Below are 24724 nucleotides of genomic sequence, written 5' to 3'. Positions count from 1 at the left end.
TCTGGGTCTCCTACAGGGGTGCAGTGGCCCAAGGACTTGGGACGTCTTCCACTCTATCCCAGGCATATTAACAGGAAACTAGGGGCCAGTGCCGTGGCCCAGTAGATTACTCCTCCACCTCTGGCGCCAGCATCCCATATGGGCACCAGTTCTAGTCCCGGCTGCTCCTCTTCCAAACCAGCTCTCTGCGATGGCCTGGGAAAGCAGTAGAAGATGGCCCAAGTGCTTGGGCCCCTGCACCCACGTGGGAGACCGGGAAGAAGCTCCTGGCTTCAGATGGGCGCAGCTCCGGCGGTTGCGACCATTTGGGGAGTGAACCCGCGGATATCTCTCCCTCTCACTGTAACTCTACCTCTCAAATAAATACAATAAATTAAAAAAAAAGAAAGAGGAAACCAGATGGGAAACAGAGCATCCAGGACTTGAACTGGCATCCATATATGATGCCAGCATTGCAGGCAATGGCTTAATACACCATACCACAACACCAGCCCCAGAAGTTTCTTAATTTAAACTGCTTATTTCTTTATATAGTTATTTATAAATTTATCTTACTTATTTATATTTAAATATTTGCTACAGCGTGTGGTAGTTGTGTAGACAAAATCTCCACTACTCATTGCAATCATTCATTTTTGGGAAATACTGAGGGTTCATCATGTGCTCAACACCGATGTGACTATGAGAGAGGCAGCAGCAGACTAGCTGTGCCCGTACCTGTATTCACAGAATTTACACTCTCCAGCCCTGGAGAGTGGCTGGAGTGGCTGAGTGGCTGCACAGGTACAGATGTCCCAAGTGTGTGACCATCAGGAGTGATGCCCACGGCAGACAGCTGCTGGACACCATGGGGCAGGTCCAGAGTTAGGTCAGGGGAAGGTGAACGCTAGGGCATCACCCCTGCTTTCCCAGGGAAAGTGCTCTGCTGCTTTCCTCAAGCTTCAGGGTTCAGTGGAGCCAGCTCTGGGAAGACAGATAAATTTAAACAGGAAGACTTAACCAGAGACATCAAGTTTTATCTAGGGTGTATATGAGCTCCATATCATTTAAAATGCATAACAAAATTCTGTCATGCATAGGACTTTGAGTAGGCTGCTGACTTGAGCACAGGGGTCGAATGCCTTTCTCTCCATTAGAAGGACTGATGGGTCATAAACATGCAGAAAATTTTCATCAGCCCTGGGTTGCAATCAAAAGTGAAAAATCAACTTGAGAGATTTACAAGCTACACCTTATTGTCACTGAGGGGAAAATAAAGAGGCACGCCTGCATCTCCACAGGGGCATCACATGGCTGATACGGCATTAGTTAGAGTGAGTTGAGAACATCTTGGCTGCCTGGGATTTTCAGACTCCAAGAGAAGGGAGTCTCACACCAGAGGGAGAAGGGTAAAGAAAGGCCCCATGCCCAGAAATGAAGCACAACTGTCCTCATGAGGCTGGAGTATGTGCCCCTTACCACCTCAGAGAGAGGCAAGCCTAGGAGGCAGGAACAGCTAGAGGCAGCTCTCCTGTTCTGTTTCTTTTCTGTGCTATGCACCCCCAGGGCCATGAACTTGGAGAAAGCAGTCCGTATAGGCAGTGAGCAGCAGAACCAGCAAGGAGGACCCCCCAGCCAGCACACACTCCATAGGGACTACCAGTGATGCAATTCAAGGGAAGCCGACTGAGGCACGGACTTAAGTAACTGCCCAGTGGTCTCTAGTGAGATATTCAAGGGGTCTTCAAAATTTTCATGGAAAGTAAGTTTCTAAAAAAAAACTGTGCCTAAGCTGCAAAATTTATTTGCACCAAAATAAATTCATACTAACTTATTATACTGTGCCTGAGTACAACCTAGTTTGAGGCCCTAGGAAAGATCAAACATTTGAATCAGGCACCGAATCAGAGCAGCATGGATTCTGCTAAAATTGAGGCAAGAACAAATGCCAAGTTTATGAAGGTTGGGGAGAATGGTGAAATTAAGACAATGCTCCAGTGGAATTAGCAATTTACAAATGGTAAATTATTTCAAAAAGGGACAAGAGGATGTTGAAGATAAGCCCACAGCAGAAGACTACACACATCAATCTGCAAGGAAGCAATTAAACTTATTCAAGCCCTACTTGACGAAGACTCACAACTGACAGCAGAACCAGCAGCCACCACTGCAAACACCTCAACTCGTTCAGCTTAAACAGCTCTGGCCCCAAAAAGACAGTGCAGCAAACTTTCCACTCAACAGGTGCCAGAATGTGGCATCCAACTCGGCTGCAGACAAAAGCGGAACTTTCAGTGGAAACTTTAAATAAGCGACACCAAGATTCTGAAGCATTTCTTTGAAGAGTTTTAACAGGAGATGAAACCTGGCTTTATTACCTGAAGGACTCTGAAGACAAAGCACAGCTAGAGAAGTGGCTACCAAGAGGTGGATGTGGTCCAGTCAAAGCCAAAGAAACCACTGTGTTCTGCATCTAACAGTCCACCTTGCATATGACCACGTTTTCTATTTCCAGTCATCAGCTGATGGACATCTTGGTTGAGTCCATTTCTTTGCTATTGTGAACTGATCTGCAATTAACATGGGAGTGCAAGAGTCTCTTTCATATGCCGACTTCTGGGTGGAACTGGAGATCATTATGTTAAGGAAATAATGCAGATGCAGAAAGACAAATATCACGTTTCCTCTCCTATGTAGAGGTTAATACACACACACACACACACACACACACACACACACACATAGGAGAAAGAAACAATTAAAACTGGGTATCATATTGTTTGGTCCATAGTTATAAATATTATCTCCATTGAATTCAACCTCTACAATTTAATAATATACCATTACTGGGGCTGGAGCTGTGGTGCAGCATTTAAACACGCCACCTGCAGTGCCAGCTGGTCTGAGTCCCAGCTGCTCCACTTCTGATCCAGCTCTCTGCTATGTCCTGGGAAAGCAGCAGAAGATGACTTAAGTCCTTGGGCCCCTGCACCCAATGGGAGACCTGGAGGAAGCTCCTGGCTCCTGGCTTTGGATCAGCACAGCTTCAGCCATTGTGGCCATCTGGGGAGTAAACCTGCAGATAGAAGATTTCTCTCTCTCTCTCTCTCTCTCTCTCTCTCTCTCTCTCTTTGCCTCTCCGTATTTCAAGTAAATAAATAAATCTTTTTAAAAAAAGAAATAAGGAATCTCCAGACTGATTTCCATAGTGGCTTAACCAGTTTGCATTCCCACCAACAGTGGCTTAGTGTCCCTTTTTCCCCACATCCTCGCCAGCATCTGTTGTTGGTAGATTTCTGAATGTGAGCCATTCTAACCGGGGTGAGGTGGAACCTCATTGTGGTTTTGATTTGCATTTCCCTGATTGCTAGTGACCTTGAACATTTTTTCATGTGCCTGTTGGCCATTTGGATGTCCTCTTTTGAAAAATGTCTATTGAGGTCCTTGGCCCATCTCTTAATTGGGTTGTTGGTTTTGTTTTTGTGGAGTTTCTGGAAATCAGTCTGGAGATTCCTCAGAAACCTGAAGATAACCCTACCGTTCGACCCAGCCATCCCACTACTTGGAATTTACCCAAAGGAATTTAAATTGGCAAACAAAAAAGCAGTCTGCAGCCTAATGTTTATTGCAGCACAATTCACAATAGCTAAGACCTGGAACCAACCTAAATGCCCATCAACGGTAGACTGGATAAAGAAATTATGGGATATGTACTCTTTAGAATACTATACTGCAGTAAGAAACAACGAAATCCAGTCATTTGCAACAAAATGGAGGAATCTGGAACACATCATGCTGAGTGAAATAAGCCAGTCCCAAAGGGACAAATACCATATGTTCTCCCTGATCGGTGACAACTGACTGAACACCAAAATGGAAACTTGTTGAAGTGAAAGGGACACTATGGGAAACGGTGACTTGATCAGCATAGCCCTGACTGTTAATGAACAACTTAATACATTAAAAAAAAAAAAAAAAGAAATAATAGACCATTATTTCCTCACTTGTGACAACTGTTATGAATCCTACATCATGTGATCCTTGTTTTCAAGAAAAATAGTAGGCATGTGTATGATCTCTACATGCGAAGTGAACATGGAAAAATGTTGAAAAGATTAAATCTAAGAACATAAATATGATATTTAAAATACATAGACACTTGAATACATTATATAACTCAAAGTAATTCTGCACCAATGGAACATTACTTCCTATAGAAAGAAGGCTAAAAAGTAAATATTAAAAACATGAAATTCAGAAAAACAAGTGGACTGATCAAAAGCAAAGATCATGGCAACAGTATTGGAGGTGCTCAAGGCACTGTGCTGTTGACTTTTTGGGGAATAAAGCGGGGTGACATCTGCTTCTTACGAGGCTGTTTCGAGAAAGTCACCCAAAAGCTTAGCAGAAAAATGCCCAGGAAGCTTTACAAGAGAATCTTCCACGATGACAAAGCTCCTACTCATGCCTCTCATCAAAGAAGGCGATTTTGTGAGAGGTTCAGTGGAAAATAGCTCTGATTTGCTCCTTCTGAATTCTTTTTGTTTCCTAATTAAAAAAAAAAAAAAAAAAAAAAAAAACATTATGGAGCCGGTGCTATGGTGTAGTGGGTAAAGCCACTGCCTGCAGTACCAGCATCCCAAATGGGCGCCAGTTGAAGTCCCAGCTGCTCCACTTCCGATCCAGCTCTCTGCTGTGGTCCAAATCCTTGTGCCCCTGCGCCCACGTGGGAGACCCAGAAGAAGCTCCTGGTTCCTTGCTACACACTGGGGCAGCTCTGGCTGTTGCGGCCATCTGGGGAGTGAACCAGTGGATGTAAAACTCTCTCTCTCTCTCCTTCTCTGTAACTCTGGCCTTCTGGCCTTCAAGTAAACAAATAAATCTTTTAAAAAAATTTAAAAGACACCAATGTTTCTTTGTTTAATAATTAAGTAAACTGAAAATAGATCTTTGTAAAAATTAAGAGTGGGAATGTGAGAAGGAAGGGTTGGAGCACAGGCAAGAGGAAGGTAGGGGGCGCAGTGTCACTACGTTCCTAAATCTGTATCTAGGAAATACACAAAATCTGTATAACTCAAATAATTTTTTAAAAAAAGATTTACTTATTTATTTGAAACTCAGAATTACAGATAGAGGGGGAACGACAGAGAGAGAGAGTCCATCTGCTGGTTCACTCCCTAAACAGCCAAGACAGCCAGGGCTGAGCCAGGCTGAAGCCAGGAGCCAGGGGCTTCTTCAGGGTCTCCCACATGGGTGCAGGGGTGCAAGCGTTTGGGCCATCCCCTCTGCCTTTCCAGGCACACTAGCAGGGAGCTGGATAGGAGGTGAAGCAGCCGGGACTCGAACCGGTGCCCTTATGGGATACTGGCACTGCAGAAGGTGGTTTAAACCCCGGTGCCACAATGCTAGCCTTCTGTGTTTCTTACACCACACTGTAAAGTCCAGTCTGCTAGTCCTCAAGGCCCAGATCAGTGCTGGCACACACAGATAATCAATGAATGTAAAGTTCCTTTGACCTCCTGTTATCAGCCCCCAGCCTCTCTCACAACTACAGCATCTCATTTCAGAAGATCTGAAATTCAGAGTTGAGTTTTCCTAACTGAAGGAGTCATACCACCCCATGCCACCCTGGCTCTTTTTAAATGCATGCATAATGTATACATTATTTAAATGTATGTATAATGCCTCTTTTTAAAATGTATGCATTTGCTGGCCAGCACCATGGCTCACTTGGTTAATCCTCTGCCTACAGTGCCAGCATTCCATATGGGCGCCGGGTTCTAGTCCCAGTTGCTCCTCTTCCAGTCCAGCTCTCTGCTATGATCCAGGAGGGCTGCGGAGGATGGCCCAAGTGCTTGGGCCCCTGCACCTGCATGGGAGACCGGGAGGAAGCACCTGGCTCCTGGCTTCGGATCGGCACAGTGTGCCGGCCGTGGTGGCCATTTGGGGGGTGAACCAACGGAAGGAAGACCTTTCTCTCTGTCTCTCTCACTGTCTAACTCTGTCAAATAAAAAAAAAAAAGTTTGCATTTGTTCAAAGAACTGGAGGGGAGGGACAGCATTTCACAGTTTTGTTCCAGCAAAGGCATGTTGGCTAGGTGTCTGAATGCCATACAACAACAAAACGCATGGGGCCAAAAACTGGGTTCTGTTCAAAACTAATGGATCTACTGTGCAATTCCAATTTTAGAACAAACTTGAAATGACAAAATTTTAATGATGGAGAACAGACCAGTGGTTGCCAGAGTTAGGGTCAGGGGGAAGGTGTCATTATACAGAGGTTGATTGAACGAGTTCCTTTGCAGTGATGGAGAGTTTTGTGTCTTGATTGTGGAGGTCTCAACACTGATTTACACCTGTGGAGAAACCCCACAGTATTACATACCAGCAGCAGCAACAACAAAAACTGATGAAAACCAAACAAGTGCCACAGTTTAACCAATAGTATTGTACCACTGCCAATTTCCTGACTTCGAAAATACGCTCAGGGATATAAGGTGTTGCTGGGAAAAGCTGTGTGAGGCACACATGTAAAATTCCTATGTGATTTTTGCCTCTTTAGTGGGTTTTAAATTAGCTCAAAATTTTAAAAAGTTTTAAAAATGCAAAACGGAAGTGCACTATTGGTACAAAGGTGAAGATGCTGCTTGGGATGTCCACACCCCTAGTCAGAGTGCCTGGGTCTGAGTGCAAGTTCTACTCCAATGCCAGTTCCTTGCTGATGTCCATCCTGAAGGGAGCGGGTGGTGGCTCAAAGCAGCTGGGTCCCTGCCACCGATGCGGCTGACCTGGATGGGGTTCCCAGCCCCAGCTTCAGGCTGGCACAGCCCTGGCTGCTGTGGACATTTGGGGAGTGAAGCAGCAGACGGGAGCTTTTTCTCTGTGTCTGCCTGTTTCTCTCCTCTCTCTCTCCCTCCCTCTCTCACAAATAAATAAAATAAATGAATTTAAAAATGTATATACTGTATCTGACAGACCATGAATTGAGCAAATAGGAAGAAAAGAAACTCCATAAAATTATTCAACAACTCATGGACTCACCTTCAAGCTGGCCATGAAGGGATCTGATTCTGCTGAGTGTACAAGAGATTTAGAACTAAATCAACCAACGAATCATTGCCCAAGTCTCAGACTGACCACAAGGTGGCACACATGTGGGCTAAATCTGAATCACAGTCCAAAGAAAATGAGTTGAAGCTTGTGGTAGAAATGCAGCCTGGTTATCCGCCTTTAAAAACGACCCAGAGTACAAAATATAATATTTGTAATATTCAGGAAACAATCCTGGATTATGCAGCACTGGAGAATCAGGAAACTCTCAACCTGAGTGGGAAAAGACTATTATTAACAGGCACAGACGCCAAGATAACACAGATGTTAAAATGACTTGGTAGAGACAGTGGCACAGCTATTGTGCAAATGGCCCAACAAGCAATAGTAAACACTCTTGAAAAAAAATGACAAATCAGAAGGCTAGCAAATAAGAATGTGTAGGAAGAATCAAATAGGAGTTTTGGAACTGAAAAAAAATTAACAACCAAAATGTAAAATTCGTTGGATGAAGCAGAGAATGATAACAGAGAGAAAAGAAAAGAAAAAAAAAGAGTGGGAGGAAAAGATGAACAGAGTTTTGGTGATCTGCGTGACCACAATGAAGAATTCAGGCCACTAGAATTCTAGGAATAGACAACTGACAAATATAACAGGTTTTTATTTTACAAGATTTATTTATTTATTTGAGAGTTAGAGTTACAGACAGTGAGATGAAGAGACAGAGAGGAAGGTCTTCCATCCTCTGGTTAACTCCTCAAATGGCCACAATAGCCAGAGCTGTACTGATCTGAAGCCAGGAGCCAGGAGCTTCTTCCAGGTCTCCCACACGGGTGCAGGGGCCAAGGCACCTGGGTCATCTTCTGCTTTCCCAGGACACAGCAGAGAGCTGGACCGGAAGTGGAGCAGCCAGGACTCAAACTGGCACCCATATGGGATGCCAGCGCCTCAGGCAGAGACTTAACCCATTGCACCACAGTGCCGGCCCCAAGAGGTTTATAAAATGGATTCAATGGGGGCTGGAGCTGTGGCATAGCAGGTAAACTTGCCACCTGCAGTGCCAGCATCCCATATGGGCACCGGTTTGAGACTCGGGTCTCACAGAGAACCCTGCCCTGGAGCAGGAGTATCACGGGGCATCATGGTCACTGAAAGGCCAGAGTGGCTGAAGCAGAAACTGCAGTGAAATTGTACAAAATGAGACTGGGAATTTAGAGCCAAATACAAAAGGAACTGCCTCTTTTTTAAGAATATTGGCAAGGCAGAAAGAGAGGGAAAGAGGGGAGAGAGAGAGATCTGAATTCTGAAAAAAAAAAAATATTTTGGCTGCAGAGTGGCAGCCAGCTTGGCGAGGAGCAAGGGCAGGTGCAGGGGAGGCTGAGGCAGCTATGCCAATGTCCATGGTAGGAGAGGGGGATGATCTCTTGAGTCAGTGTGCTTGGACGAGAGACAAGGCAACAGGACGGTAAGTTATTTAGAAGATAAAGTCAGCCGTGTGCTGATGTGTTGACCACGGGAGACAATGGAGAGGAGGACCTCGAATCAGATCCCCACACAGATTCCTCCTCTTGTAATTCAGTGGGTGATGCGGCCATTCACTGACTCAGAGAGCAGGGGAAGGGTATGTGATGGAGAAGAGGGTGGAGGTCTGCTCTCAGGAGATTTTGATCTCAGTTCTGGACAGATTGGTTTGCAGGGACTTGCAGGCTTCTAAGAGGAGATATGTATTGCAAGTCTGAAACTCAGAGGAGAGATGTATGCTGTCTGCCTATTGATGATAACCAAAAGTCATGTTGTGGAAGAGAATGTCCAGGAAGAAAAATCTGAGTGAGTTGAGAAATGAGAGCCTGTGATTGAATTCTGAGAACGCCAACGTCCGCTTGCTGCGTAGAAAGAAGGAGTTCAGAGAATAAACAGAGAAGACGTGTCCAGAGAAGTAGAGGAAACGCCAGGAAAATGCTGTCGTGTGGAAGCCAAGGGAAGAGTGCTTCGAGAACCACGAGTGACCATTATACCAAAGATGTTGCTGAGAGTTTGAGAAGCAGAGCAGGTGGGCGTTCGATGGGCGGGTCAAGGCACTTCTTCAGGCTCCTGTGTGCCGTATCCGAGTGCCTGCTGCAAGTCTGACGATTCCACGTCCCACCCAGCTCCCTGCTAACACACACCCACACCCTGGGATGTGGCACATGATGGGTCATGTACTTGAGCCCCTGCTACCCCCCGCAAGGGAGACCCAGAGGGAGTCCCTGGATCCTGGACTTGGCCTGACCCAGCCCCAGCCCTGGCTGTTGTAGATATTTAGGAAAGTGAACCAGCAGATGGAAAATCTACATTTTTAACATTTAATAGAAGAAAGAGGGCACTAAGAAATATCTCTCTTCAGCAGAGTTAACTGGATGTGAAATTATGGGAACCAAAACCACACTGGAGTAGTTGAGGAATGAATGGGGGATGAACAAATGAGAACATTTTGAGAAGTTCAACGAACGAAGCAGGGAGACACCGCAATTGCTAGAAGGAATTTGTGGCTAGGATTTGACTTGTACTTAATGGAAGAGCTTGAACACAATTTTAAAAGCCAATGGGAAAATCTAGTTAACAGGATGAAGCTATGGATAAGAGAGAGTACATATAATTAATGTGTTCCAATGCTCCCAGGGAAGCAGAACTGAATAGAATCTATTATTCAATATGAGCTGTGGCTTTAGCTCCTGCGAGAGACGTCTCCCATACTGCAAGGAAATTGAGACACACACACACACACACACACACACACACACAGAGAGAGAATGCAGATGCAAGTCACTGGCAGATCTGGGAAGACAAGCAAATTATACAGAAGCTATAATTTCAATGTGGTTTATTTCTGTGTAATGGATCTGGAATAAAACGACTTGAGCCAGGACTTCGGCTTCTACATGGCAGAGCAGATGTGCCTTCCCGCCCCCCAATGACAACTTGGAGCCCTGGATATCACATAGGGAAAATAGAAGACTCTGGAAGGTGGAGAGATGGAAGGAGACTGGCTGGACCTTAGGCTGTGAGGAACACATGTCAGATGAACCCCCCAGGTTTTCTATTTCTCTTTAATATCCTGGACTCGGAGCTGAAGAAGCACACAACTGGGCAACACCAAGGGGCACAGAGCAGCCCCTCCAGCAGAGTCCTATTCTCTGTATCCAAAGTACTAGGAAACATGCAGTCTTGCAAGACAGAAAACTGGTAATAATAACTGTTTCACTACGGCAAAAATTACAGAGAAAGGACCATGGCCCACCCTCACCTGCACCAACAAAAACCAAGAGGCAAGCTTAGACGTCCACCTTTGTGGCACTCAAGTGAGGCTTGTCTCCAACTAGGGCGCTCACAGAGAAGGGAAGGATGAAAATCAGCCCTCTCCATCCATAACTGCCAGGGCAGCGTCAGAGGCATCGTGGTGGGAAACCAGACTTTTATGACTACCCATCAGGGGTAATGAGCAACCCCCCTCCCCCTGCCCCACATCGTGGTGTCCGTTAGGACCCAGGGAGGAGCTGGAACTTCCATGTCCAAGCACAAGTAACAAAGAATTCACCAATTTTGGATCTCAATGGAGGCTGAGCAGGGAATGTGCACCTCTACCCCTTATGTAGCAGTAACCAGGCAGCATCTACACCTTTTCCGACCAGAGCAGAGAGGTCAACCACACAGAGGATTTCATAATCCAGGGCACGTTTATCGCACAGTGGGTTAAGGCACACTAGGGACACAGCCACCCCATATAAGAGGGCAGGCTTGCGTTCTGCCACCTGCACCTCCAGTCCAGCTTCCTAATGCAGCCTGGTTCAGGATGCAGTGCCCACATCCCGTATGGGCACCAGTTCGAGTCTCAGCTGCTCCACTTCTGACCCAGCTCCCTGCTGATGACCTAGGAAAGCAGTAGAAGATATCCCAGGTGTTTGGGTCCCTACACCCACATGGGAGACCCAGAGGAAGCTCCTGGCTTCTGCCTTCTGATCAGCCCAGCTCCACCCGTTGAGGCCATTTGGGGAGTGAACCAGCAGATGGAGGACCTCTCTGTCTGAAACTCTGCCTCTCAAATAAATCTTTCAAAACAAACAAACAAACAAACAAACAAATAAATAAATAAATCTGGTTTCAAGAAACAGCTAAAGTAAGAAAACTGTGTGGTGTATGTAGATGGGTACGTGGATAGACGATGAGAAGAGAATAGGGAACTAAGAAATAAAGCAAAGATGTTCAACTTATTTTGACAAAAGTGAAGAGCAAGTCGACAGCAGAAAGGTAGACTTTTTACACTTGATCTCAGTGAAAAGGCCAAGAAGCGATAAAGGTAAGATTTTTAACAAATAGTCCTGGAGCAACAGGCTACCCAGAGGAAAACAATTAAACTCAACCTAAGTCTCACAGCTTGTTTAAAACGGAGCTCAAAATGAATCACAAACTTAAATATAAAATGACAAAATGTCCAGAAAACTATAAAGCAGTAAAGAATGAGGTAGGGGCCGGCACCATGGCTCACTGGGTTAATCCTCTGCCTGCAGCACCGGCATCCTGTATGGGTGCCGGGTTCCAGTCCCTGTTGCTCCTCTTCCAGTCCAGCTCTCTGCAGTGGCCTGGGAGTGCAGTGGAGGATGGCCTAAGTGCTTGGGCCCTGCACCCGCATGGGAGACCAGGAGGAAGCACCTGGCTCCTGGCTTCGGATCGGTGCAGTGCCGGCCGTAGTGGCCATTTGGGGAGTGAACCAACGGAAGGAGGATCTTTCTCTCTGTCTGTCTCACTCACTGTCTATAACTCTACCCGTCAAATAAATTTTAAAAAATTTAAAAAAAGAATGAGGTAAATACTTTAAGACATGTATTTACAAACAACACAGATGACAAAGGACTAGTATCTAGAAAATGTAAAAGACTCTCACAACTGAACAGTAAAATAGCAATCCAGTTAGAAAACACACATTCCACCTAAGAAGTATGCAGTCGGCATATATGCCCATGAAAAGATGTTCCATGTCATTACCCATGAGGGAAATGCAAGTACAAACCACCCTGGGATGTCAGTATAGACCTATCAAATTGGCTCAAATAAAAATCACTTAAAATATGCAATGCTAGCAAGGATGTGGAGAAACTGGATCAACCCTACCTTGCTAATGAGACTATGAAATGGTACAGCTACACGGGCAACCAGCTTGGTAGTCTCTCAACACTAAATTAATAATAAATTAAATTAAAGTGCCAGAGGTTTTTATCCCTCAAAAATTAATTCCTACATTCATGTAAAATACTTCATGTCTGCAGCAGCTTAATTTTTAATAGGCAAGAACTGGAATCAACCCTGATGGACCTTAGTGGGCAATACCAGACCATCCATCCCACGGATGTTAATACAAAGGATGGAACTATGGGTACACACAGTGACCTATAGGAACTATGGGTATGCACAGTGACATATAGAAACTATGGATACACAGTGACCTATAGGAACTATGGATACACACAGGGACCTATAGGAACTATGGGTACACACAGGGACCTACAGGAACTATGGGTACACACGGTGACCTATAGGAACTATGGATATGCACAGTGACCTACAGGAACTATGGGTATGCACAGTGACCTATAGGAACTATGGGTATGCACAGTGACCTATAGGAACTATGGGTATGCACAGTGACCTACAGGAACTATGGGTATGCACAGTGACCTATAGGAACTATAGTTACACACACTGACCTACAGGAACTATGAATACACAGTGACCTATAGGAACTATGGGTACACACGGTGACCTACAGGAACTATGTGTACGCACAGTGGCCTATAGGAATCTCCAGAGACCCATGCTGACTGATAAAACCCATTCCCTGGGGCACCTACTCTGTGTGACTGCACACAAATGACATTCAGGATGTGACTCAGTCATGGAGCTGTGGGACAGACTGGAGCCTGTCAGAGGAAATGGGTGTGGCTCTACGAGGATGATGTGAAGTCTTGTGAGGTCCAAAACATTCTCTCCCTTGGTTGTGCCCATTGTGGTCTCCTGGCTTTGGAACTGTACTGTAACTCTGAAAGAGGCTGGTTCTGCAGGAGACTGGATACAGGGTCCAGGGACCCTCTCTGTACTGTGTCTCACCCCATTACGTGAACTTATAGATACTGCAAAATAAACAGGAAAGTTCGACTTTAGAATTACTGAGTGAGGGAGAAGAGGCATGCTTCCGCACATTAAAAGTGTGAAAACTTTCTAGGGATAGTAAAGGAAAAGTCAGCCCACAAGTTCTGGTAGGACCCCTGCTGTCTTGGAGATTGGTGATCAGGAATTTAGAATGCGGCAATCTGCTCTGTTGTGCGAGTTTTCATCACCTGTGCTGTGCCGTCTGGGTATAGAAACAGAGAAAACAGGTGGTGGGGTTTGTTCAGGACAGGGGCATGACAACAAGGTGCAAGAACAATAAGCAACCAAGGACAATTTTTCTCAAATCCCTCTGTTCTCTCCATGCTGCTTGGGCTCAGAATCCTGTTTGCACTTCTTATATGGGCCGAGTGTGTGCTCAGGGCCACACGGGTCCTTGGTCTCTGCCACACTGCACTGTCTGCCCTCAGCGACCGGAAACTAGCCTGGGCTCAGTCCTCCCGCCCTGTACTGCTACAGGTGCTGTGGTTAAGGATGAAGATGAAGGGGGTCACAGCGACCCAGGTTGCAATGTGGACTGAAGCAGGGAACAGAAATTCTCCTAGTCTCTACTATCTGATTTCATGGTGTAGTGAGAACTAAATGATAAAACACACACACACACACACACACACACATGAACACAGAGCCAATCATTATTGAGTCAGCCCCCAGTATCTATTGACCCAAAGGGCTTGAATCTGGCCCCACCCCCACTGCCACACATCCCTCCTGGGTGGCCGTTCCCTGATTCAAGTTTTACAACCAGCATCTGCGTAAAACAAAGCCCTGGTTTATAGTGCCTGTGGATCTCCATGGTGTACGTGGCCCGTACAATGTACTAAAGTGACCACACATAAACACACCATAGGCTCTTGTGAGTTGTTAGCAGCAGGTTCCAGCACTGACAGTGGAGCTACCCTGGGCCACAGGTTAAGCCCTGCCTTGGCCCTTTCCTAAGAATTCCTTACTAGCCCATGCCCAAGAGGCCACCCGAACATGATCTGTTAGAAAGCTGCCCCCTTTTCTCTCCCAGGGATGACTCTGGGTAAAGGAGGCAGTAGTGTCATCTCTAGACACAAGAGAATGCCAACAATTCTGATGGACAGAGAAACACAACCTCAATTATAGCCAGGGGTCATCTCATTACTTGGATGGCCAACACTGCCCTCTGGGCTCTTTATACCACTTCTGTTTATCTCACAGTTGCTAGGAGCACCTGTCTGCAACTTTACTTCTCATAAGTTGTCCCAGGTCTTCCCTTTCTACTAAGACCAACATTTCCAAGAACAACAACCAGAAAAACTGCATGAAACAAAAGCATCTGGTTGCAGGTTATTTGGGAGCTACTGAAAGATCCAGGAGTTGAGGGCCACAGTCCCATGGAGAATGGTGTGAGGTGCTTCCCACTGGCAGTAGCCACTTTGGTCTGAAGCAAGGAGCTGAGAAGCCAGCCAGAGAATGGACCAGAAGCCAAGGGAAGATCATTACCCAGGCAGAGCTTTCCACATATCAGAACCAGGGGAACAAAAGGTGGAGTTTGGGCCAATGAAAACATCCAGATCTTTTCAATGGTGATGTTTACTTATTTCAGGGAGCTGGGAGAACTCCCATCCATTGGTTTATTCACCAAATGTCCACAGCAGCCAAGGATGAAGCTGGGAACCAGTATCTCCATCCAAGTCTCCCTTGTGAGTAGAAAAAAAAAAAAAAACAATTATTTGAGCCATTATCACTGCCTCCCTGGGTATGCCTTGAAAGGAAGCTGAAGCCAGGAGCCAGAGCCAGCAATCAAAACTAGATACCGTGACATGGGATGTGGGCATTTGAGCCACTAGGCTAACTGCCAGTTTCCAGCATCTAGACCTTGAGGGACCAAAATCCCGGAGAACAGCAGGTCACAGTAAAACACAAGCAGACCAGATGCCAGTTTTCCTACTACAACATTAGGTTAACAGACTAAGACGTAGAGGGGAAGAAAGAATGGGAAAGAGGAGTGCAGGTTTTGGTCATTTTAGTAAGAGGCCAACTTACGGTTCTGAGAATCAGCCATCAGGAGGCGTTGGTAAACGTCGCTGATTTTCACTTGGGATCCCTGGAGGTCCACAGCCTAGGGGTGGAGACGAAGCCAGACTCTTCTAAGGAAGGAAATGCAGACTCGAGACAGGGCCACCCCAAAAGATTGAGTTATGACCCTCATGCTATTTTCCTGGTCTATGATAGAGTGAATTATCTCTGGGCAATGAGATTATCATTCTGAGCCTTCATAAGTTTTTAATACAATGTCCAACTTTCAATAAGATGTTACCAGGCATGAACATAAAATAACCTCGCTGGCATCTAGTCCAGCACACTAAGGAGCTTGTAGATCATCAGTTCATATGCGTAACAAGTGAAAAAACACTGCACAAACTCAAAACAAAAACAAAAACTTTTCCTAGCCTGGTCGGAGAAAAGAGCTCACAGGGTAAATCACTCCGGACCAAAATTTTAGACAAAGCAGCAGGGGCAGAGAATCCCAACCTCCATCAGGGGCTCTGGAGAGGAGCGGGATGGGAAAAGTCTCCTCACTCTTCATGAGCTTACTTCCCAGAGTTCTACTATGTGGGCCATGAACATATTAATGATTTTGAAGATTTATTTATTTACTTATTTGAAAGTCATGGTTAGAGAGGGAGAGACTGAGAGAAAGGTCTTCCACCTGCTGGTTCACTCCCCAGATGGCCAGAATGTCCAGGCCAGGGGCAAGGGCGAAGCCAGGAGCCTGTCTCTACCCCTGTCTCCTATGTGGGTGTAGTGGCCCAGGTACTGGGGCCATCCTCCGCTGCTTTCCCAGGGGCACTAGCAGGAGCTGGATAGGAAGTGGAGCAGCCGAGACTCGAACCAGAACCCAGATTATATTAAATTTGGTGCAGGCTCTTGTCTCCTTCCAAGACAGAAACACAAAATGCAGACCGGCCCCACGTGCAAATAGGAAGGAGGTTATGTAGCACCCAGGAAACACACACACACATTCAGGCCCAGGATGGGCTGCCCCGCACAGAGAAATGCTCAACAAGAGCGGGCCAAAGAACTGCCCGTGGACAAGAAAAAGAGAAAAAAACGAAAATGGTACCTACGGTTTGGTTGGTCCATGCACACGTCGGAGATAGAGAGCAGGAAAGCACCAAGGTGGACGGCTCTGCACGGGGAAAAGCACGCACAAGCGGTCCCTGGCTCCCGGTGTGCAGCGCTCCGCGGAGAAAGAGAGAAAACGGCAGCCTTCATCCGCGCTGGAGGTGCAGCTCCTTCCGGCTGGTGCGCCCTCCGAGTAGCTCCACGAATGTGTTGGGGTGCGAGCACGCATCCTGGACCTGGATGTGACAGGTGCATTCTGGGAAGGCGGATGTCATCACACTGACAGTTAAAGACACAGCCTTCCACTGCAGGAGAGGAAGAGTTCCAGGCCCTAACCCTGACTAGTGACACCGTCTCACCGCCACGTTCTCTGAGACTTAACCCACTGCACCACAGTGCCAGCCCCAATAGGTTTTTAAAATGGATTCAATGAGGGCCGGTGCTGTGGCATAGCAGATAAAGCTGCCTCCTACAGGGCCAGCATCCCATATGGGCACTGGTTTGAGACCCGGTTGTTCCACTTCCGACCAGCTTTCTACTATGACCTGGGAAAGCTGTAGAAGATGGCTCAAGTCCTTGGGCCCCGGCACCCATATGGGGGACCTGGAAGAAGCTCCTGGCTCTTGGCTTCAGATTGGGGCAGCTCTGGCCATTGCAGTCCTCGGGGAGTGAACCAGGGGATGGAAGGATGGAAGACCTCTCTCTCTCTCTCTCTCTCTGATCTCTCCTTCTCTCCCTCTGTGTAACTGTGACTTTCAAGTAAAATAAATAAATCTTTTAAAACAAAATTGATTCAATGATTGAACCAAAAATTATAACATTCACCTGATGAATTTTTAATGTGGATTGTTGGGATATGTGGAATATGTAAGAAAACTATGACATAGAAGAGAAAAGAAAGGACCTACCTGATGGTAAAATTTCTCCCTGATACGGCAAAACTGTTACGAGCCTATGAAAAAGAAAGTGTGTGTTATAATTCTGAGGGCAGTCACTAACAATCTATAGAAACAGATAATGTATACATCACAACTGATAAATTAAAATGGAATGAAAAACCATGCAAGTCACCTGACAGCAAGAAAGGAGAAACTGAAATAAAGGAGTTCAATGTCAAAAAACAGATGATGAAATTGGGCTAAATCCAAAACTATCAATGAGTATGTTGAATGCAGCTGGCCTAAACACAGCAAGTGAAGGAGAGAAATTTTCAGAAAGGATTTTATTTTAAATGACCCCTCCTGATGCTGTCTATGACAAACTTACTTCAAATACATTGAAATAGATAAAGTAGTAAAAGGGGTAAATAAATACATCCTGTGCAACATTAATCCAAAAAATTTGAACGACTGTATTAATACTAGAGAAAGTACAATTTGGAGCAGAGAAAATTAGAAGGAGTTAGAAGGGTCATGGCATGTTGCCCAAAGGTGCAATTAAAAAAAAAACAATAAAATGATTCTACATGCATATTACATAGCAACATAACTTCACTATGCAAAGTTGACGAAAATTGAAAGAGAAATAGAAATATTTACAATTTTATTTGTAATTGTTGACGCATCAGTTAGTAACAGATAGGACTAGAAGACAATCAGTTAAGGATATTGAAGAATTGCATCAAACTTTCAATCAAATGGGTATAATTGATGTTTTTAGAATACTGCACCCAAAAATAACAGAAGACCCATTTTTTAAGTCCGTAAGGAAATTCACCAATGTAGCCCATTTCTTCATCATAAAACAGACTTTCAAAGTTTTTTAAAGAAACTAAATGCTATAAAGAATGTTATTAGATGTAAATTTATTTAATTTATAAATTAATACTACAAAGATAGCTGGAAAACTTCCAATCTTGGAGTAAAACAACACACTTCCTTTTTTTAAAAGATTTATTTATTTTATTTGAAAGGCAGAGCTACATAGAGAGAGAAGGAGAGGCAGAGAGAGAGAGAGAGAGAGAGAGAGAGAGAGAGAGGTCTTCCATCTGCTGGTTCACTCCCCTATTGGCAGCAACAGCCAGAGCTGAGCCAATCTGAAGCCAGGAGCCAGGTCTCCCATGCGGTGCAGGGGCCCAAGGACGTAGCCCATCTTTACTGTTTTCCCAGGCCAGAAAGCTGGATACGAAAAGGAGCAATCGGGACTCAAAGCGGTGCCCATATAGGATGCTGGCATTGCAGGTGGCAGCCTTACATGCTAGGCCACAGTGCTGGCCCCACGATACACTTCTAAATCCCTAAGTCAAAGAGGAAGTCTCAAGATAAATTAGAAAAGGATATAACTTTAAAAAATTTAAAATGCAGATGTATCAGAGTTATACAGATGCAACTTAAGCAGTATTTGGAGTAAAATTCATAGCAATAAAGGCATTTATTAGAAGAGAAGAAAGATATCTATTCAACAATAATTTTTAGTTTAAAAAAATAACAAAGAACAGCAAAATAAACTAAGCCAAGCATAAGGGAGCAACTAATAAGTCAAAGAGTGAAACAGATTAAAATTGAAAACAAAACAAAAAACTAGTGAACACAAAAACTGCGTCAGCAAAACTGATATATCTTTATTGCAATGATAAAGAAAAAAAGAAGACAAATTATGGAGGTGCCACACACCACATATACATTAGAAGGATAGTAAGTGGGGCCAGTGCTGTGGTGTAGCAGGTAAAGCTGCCTGCAACACTGGCATCCCATATAGGTGATGGTTTGGGTCCCAGCTGCTCCTCTTCTGATCCAGCTCTCTGCTATGGCCTGGGAAAGCAGTGGAAGATGGCCCAAGTGCTTGCACCTCTGCACCCACGTGGGAGACCCAGAGGAAGCTCCTGGCTCAAGCCTGGTCCAGCCCTGGCCGTTGTGGCCATCTGGTGAGTAAAGCAGCAGATGGAAGATCTCTCTGTAACTCTGACTTGCTAATAAATAAATAAATATTTTTAAGAAAGACAGTGAGCTAAAATTCTGCTGAGCTTTATGTACTTAACACTTTATCTGAAATAATACATTTCCCTGAAAGCTATAAACTATAAGCTTAAACAAGATGAAATGAATTAATGATTCTTATAAATATCAAAGCAATAGAATTTTTAGTTTGGCAAAATCTTCTGAAAGATAGCTCTCTACTCCCTGATGGTTTTAGAGGTGAATTATGCCAAATATTCAAAGAAATGACAACAATTATACACACTGTCTTTCAGAAACTAAAAGAAACACTTTCTAAATCATTTTCTCCCACTCTGTGCACTAACTACACAGGCACAACAGAGAAAGGAATATATTTAAGAAGTGGCAGACAAGAATACTAACATGACTTTTAACTTCAATGCTTCAATGAAGGTGCTTGCATCTCTATGCAGTAGCTGCTTAAAGCAAAGAGGTCAGGCCCACATATATGATTGTAGAATCGTTACCATAAATCAAATCTCCATTACTTTATATGTATGTTACTAAAAGCAAGGATATCATAAGTTATTTCCTGCAATCAATTTTCATGTATGGTTTCCACTCATCAAAACACAACTAAACGAAACCGCTGTCAGGGACACACATATTTACTACTCCCCGAGGTTATCATTTTCTGAAATCTTTGCGTAGCTACATTTGACAACTGAAATGTCATACTTTGAGGACACAGGCATCAGCCTCTCAAATCTAAGTTGTACAAACAAAAGGACAGCCCCAACTGTTTCAGTTTCATTAGGACAAGAAAGGCATCCACATTCACCTTGGAATCATATATTTGGCCAAATGTTCAGTGGAGTCACACTTTTCTTCTTTTATTAAATTTTAAAACCTTAACTGATTCCTTTCTTCCACTTTTTAACCTTTTTTATGGAAGAAATCTTGAAAATTATTAGAATGATAGAATACAGCAGTAAAGTACTTGGCACATTACTGAGTTAGTAACTACAGGATGAAAATGTAAGGAACTCATTCCTTACAGGCATGCACGAAGGGGACAAAGAAGAGGGGAACCATCCTTGCAGCGGTTAGCCAAACAGTTAAGAGGCTAGGAAGAGGCCTATGTAGGTCCAATAAGACAGTGCCTGGGTTTAATTCTGGGTTTCATCCTGGGATTCCAGCTTCCTACAAACATGGTTCCAGTGAGACAGCTGATGCTGACTCCAGTAGTTATCTCACATCTGCCCACTTGGGAGACCTGAACTGTGCTTCAAAGCCTTGGTTCTCAGATTCAGCCTGGTCATGTTCCAGGAGTTGCAGGAATACAGGGATTGATCCATCTATGGGATCTGTTCTTGTTTGAACTGGTACATGCCTGTTTTCTTCTTTCTCTTTTGAACAGTTTTTAAGACAGAAAAACAACCATTCCCTTCTCTGTTTTAACATCAACTAATGCTTATTTTTAAAAAATCACACACACACACACACACACACACACATACACACACAGAGAGAGAGAGAGAGAGAGAGAGAGATAAATAAATAAACATAAGAGACCATACCTGCTGGTGGCCGTGGTCCCTCAGGAGCCCATGAGGCTGTCTGCTCACTGATGGGAGGGGCGGTGTATTGCTGGAGATGCCACCATACACGGCTATGGGGGCACTGAGAAGGTGGACATGGCTGGGAGCCCACTGTTGACCTCAGCTCCATGCAGCTAGTAGTCCTTATGCTCCTAGTACATAATACCAAATGCACTGTGGCCTCAAAACCTACAACCACTGCCCATCCAGAGGGGTAGGTGGATGAGCTCCCACCCAGCAAGGGCCTGAAACCATCCTGGTCTGAGGGGCTCTAGAGCTCCAAGGAAGGGTGCAGGCTGGCCAGGTAGACAGCTGAGGAGCAGGTGCTACAGGGAGTCTTGGCAGATGGGTAGGCACAGGCATCCCTGCCTTAGTTGCCACCTAAGCTGGGATGGGGTGGGGGGTACAATGAGGAAGGAAGAACAAGTAGAATCTTCTGGACATTCTTGGGCTGTGAGCCCAGTGGCCACCTGAGGCTCTCCCCAAGGGTTCGAGGTTATGAGGAAAGTGAGTCCAACGTGGTGGGCCAGAAGGAATGGGAGGATATACAGAGAGGACAGAGTGGGAGGCAAGTATGTAGGCCCTCAAGTAGGTTGAAGCTAACATAGAGTAGGAGGGATGGTGGTGCAATGGTGGAAACTGGGTGGATGAGGGTCTCGTAGATGACTAGAAGTGTAAGGCTGCAACGGAGAAAACAGAAGGAGAATGAAGGCATACACAGATTACAACATTTTTAATGACAGATTAGAGTACGTGATGCAGTTGGGAACCAAATCCTGGTTTGAAATCCAAATTCCATACATGACCAAGCACCAGTTTCGATTCAATTTCCTGCTAATGCACACACACGGAGGCAGTAGATGTTGACTCAATCATCTGGTTCCCTTCCTCCAACGTGGGAGGCTTGGACTGAGTTCCCGGCTCCTAGCTTTGGCCTGGCCCAGCCCCAGCAGTTGCAGGCAGTCGAGCAGTGAAGCAGCAGAGGAAAGGAACTCTGTTGGGATTGCTTTACCGAGCAGGTCTGACCAAAGTGATTTTCCCAAAACATCTCCAATGTTTTAGAAATGGGCCTGATATGACCTGGCACTATGGCACGGTCAGTTAAGCCGCAGCCCACAATGCCAGCATCCCATGTGAGCACAGGTTCGAGTCCCAATGCTCCACTTCATTCCATCTCCCTGCTAATCTGCCAGTGAAAGCAGTTGATGAGGCCTAAGTGTTTGGGTCCATGCACCACTTTGGGAGACCCGGATGCAGTTCCAGGCTTCTGCCTTTGGCCTGGCCTAACGCTCTCCATTGTGGCCATTTGGGGAGTGAAATGGCAGATGGAAGATCTCCCTGTCAACTCTGCCTTTCAACTAAACAAATCTTTAATGAGATGGACCTACAAGACCTTGTTCCCCGGGACCAAAAGTTTCATGAGAAGCCAGTTTCAGTATTTCCCGATACCGATCAGCAAGTAAGTGGTATGTATGTTGAGGAAGTACTTAGTTCTATTTAATCACCTCCTTTCTGAGGATTTCATTGACAAAGACTTATACTATATCCTTCTAATAATACAAATAAAGAGAAGTTTTGTGCCAGCAGCACAAAATCAGTACTTACACATCCTTGAGCCTCCAGCATTAGATGTTGCCAAATCAGTACTTACACATCCTTGAGCCTCCAGCATTCACTTACGTGAATTTGACTGCTATTGAATTAATTTCTTCGACTGCTTCTAATTTGGGTGGAGTACAGTCTTACTATGAAGCAGCACAGACTATAATTATGTAAAACATAAAGTTATAAAGACTGTGTAGCAGTTGAATAGTTAATTTACAAGAGTGGAAAGGCAGTGAAATAGAGTAAACGACTGAAAACCAAAGCAGCTTTTACAAAAACATCTAACGTGTGTTGTCAAGTTTGAATCCTCACATGCTATCTATTCCTACAAACACGTTAACTATTCTGTTTTTAAAAACAAAGTATGAAACATCTGATATACCCAGAGTCCATTCTTTATCTCAACTTCCAAACAAATTCTCGGCTTTCCCAAATCTGTGTCACTTCCATGGGCCTTTTACTCACAACTGGGATTGTTGTCACTTCCCAGAGTTCATGACTGACATGAATAAGAAGCCCCATGACACGAAATTTGGGAAGTAAGAAACTGTCCTTTACAACTGTTTCCATAATGAAAGCAAAGTTTGGTTGCCCCACTGAAGGATCTTAAAGAGACCATCACTCTTTTCAGGCTCCTGATTCCATGCACGTCTCCATGAATGGACAACGACAACATAATACTTGGAATGACTCCTGCATCACGAATTGTCTCGAAATTTGAGTTACTAGGTTTTATAAAATACTCATTCTAAATGCTGCGTATCCTCAAGAGTAATTTTCCCATCAGCAACACTGAAATGACTGTGAACGTTACTTTCAAAGCCTACACTAAGATCTTGCAGTCACATTTTTCTACCACTTCTTGTGGTAAGTTCCCACATGTGAATCTCTAGAGACAACTGTATCTGAGTACTCTGGTTGTGTTGTGTTCTATCAAAAGACTGTAATGCTCTTCATTCCACACTGGAAATACTATTCACAAGGCACCCATGGTGACCTGTGTGTACACAATTATCATTTAGATTCCTACCACTCCTCATGAATCTGGCCACAACAATGACTCTGGTCTGCTCATCCTCCTTGATGGTAACTCTCTTTAAAGGCAAAAAAATGTGGGTCAACACGGATACTGGGTGGAACGTATGGGGAGATGGGAGTAAGAACATTCACTGAGGAAGACTGAAAACGACTACAGCATTTAAAAGAACGAGGCAGGAGGAACAGAAATCACATCCTTGGTCTGAAAAACATTCACGACCAGGTGCAGAAAAGTCGATCTTTATCTCCTATAATATTCCCAGCACACCTTAAACATTTTGGAAGTCTACCTTCTTCAGAACTGGAAAACAACAACATCTATCTCCTTTCCATTGTTAAGAATGACTTGCACTTGAATGCTCTTATGAGTTTTTAAAACCTTTCATGGTTCCCTCATAATATGCCAAGAAGAAGGTGGAATACTGATGGTTATGTGAACAGACGATCTACAAGGTAGTACTAGAAAATGAAAACAGTCCTTTGATTTTTATTTCGGTGAGCCTCTTCTGACACTCCATCATTACAGAAGAATGTAGAGATAACAAGAAAAAAGATAAAAACACAGTAACGCTCAACAATCAGAATGCCTTGCTGTCTAAGATCAAGTGAAATGAAGAGAAGGCAGATCTATTAACTACCTGAAATAACCTCAGGACAAACAGAACTGATGCTTCAGCATAAGATTAGGAAATGGTCCCAAAAGCAATCTCCAAATTCTTCACTTTCACATATCCAGAAGCCAATCAACGGACCCTGCCTGGCTTCATAAGAACAACAGGTACAGGTTCTAACTTTGAAAGCCTTTACATGGTTCGGCTTCCAAGAAACCAGCATTGATTCAGAAAACTCATTCAACGTTGCATCAGATGGCTAACAGGATGAATCTGGAGTGGTAGCAGAATTCATTGCAAAGAAGTAGAATTTTCTTCAGGCTCACTGAGGAGTACACTTCTAGCATTAAAGAACAGAGATCTAAATATCAGTAAGGACTGATCTGTAATAAATTTATCTAATAGTAAACTTCAAGAAAGTCAGGGATGGGATGATTTTGCAGCATTTTTGCACCGTAATGCATGCACCCAAGGCCAAAGACAAGAAGGATCATCTCCCTACATTCCTAAAACTTAAGACCAACCAATCACTGGTTCATTCCACTTTTAGAGTTATTTAGTGGTCAAAGTGACAAGAAAAACAATATTCCAAATTAGTTTGATTATGTTAGCTTCCATGTTCCTTTTACAATGAGTCTCAAAATGTTCCACCAAAACATGCCTAATGGCA

The 24724-nt window shown here is 44.5% G+C and overlaps 1 protein-coding gene across 9 annotated transcripts in view; it reads right to left on the bottom strand.

Annotated features, from left to right (window-relative positions):
- Window positions 1-24724, bottom strand: part of LOC149122124 (uncharacterized) — a 76191-nt gene that overhangs the window by 37017 nt on the left and 14450 nt on the right. For 3 of the 9 annotated variants that reach the window (XR_016221140.1, XR_016221141.1, XM_089313680.1), the window contains exons 2-4: window positions 17232-17275; window positions 16326-16579; window positions 15241-15316 (exon numbers count right to left, since the gene is read on the bottom strand). Coding sequence is in view for 2 of the 9 variants with exons in the window: in XM_089313680.1 (XP_089169806.1) it covers window positions 15252-15316; window positions 16326-16579; window positions 17232-17275 (363 nt within the window). In the remaining 7 variants the exon portion in view is untranslated. Of the gene's footprint in view, window positions 1-6176; window positions 6336-15240; window positions 15317-16325; window positions 16580-17231; window positions 17276-20779; window positions 23123-24724 lie in introns of those variants that run through there. The other 6 variants (XR_016221145.1, XR_016221146.1, XR_016221144.1 and 3 more) reach the window with 6 other exon arrangements.

Source organism: Oryctolagus cuniculus, chromosome 15, assembly GCF_051225735.1.
Source record: "Oryctolagus cuniculus isolate XC-2025 breed Fujian yellow rabbit chromosome 15, ASM5122573v1, whole genome shotgun sequence".
Classification (NCBI taxonomy): domain Eukaryota; kingdom Metazoa; phylum Chordata; class Mammalia; order Lagomorpha; family Leporidae; genus Oryctolagus; species Oryctolagus cuniculus.
Note: the sequence above shows the minus strand (reverse complement) of the source record. Positions and strands in the feature narration are given on the sequence as shown.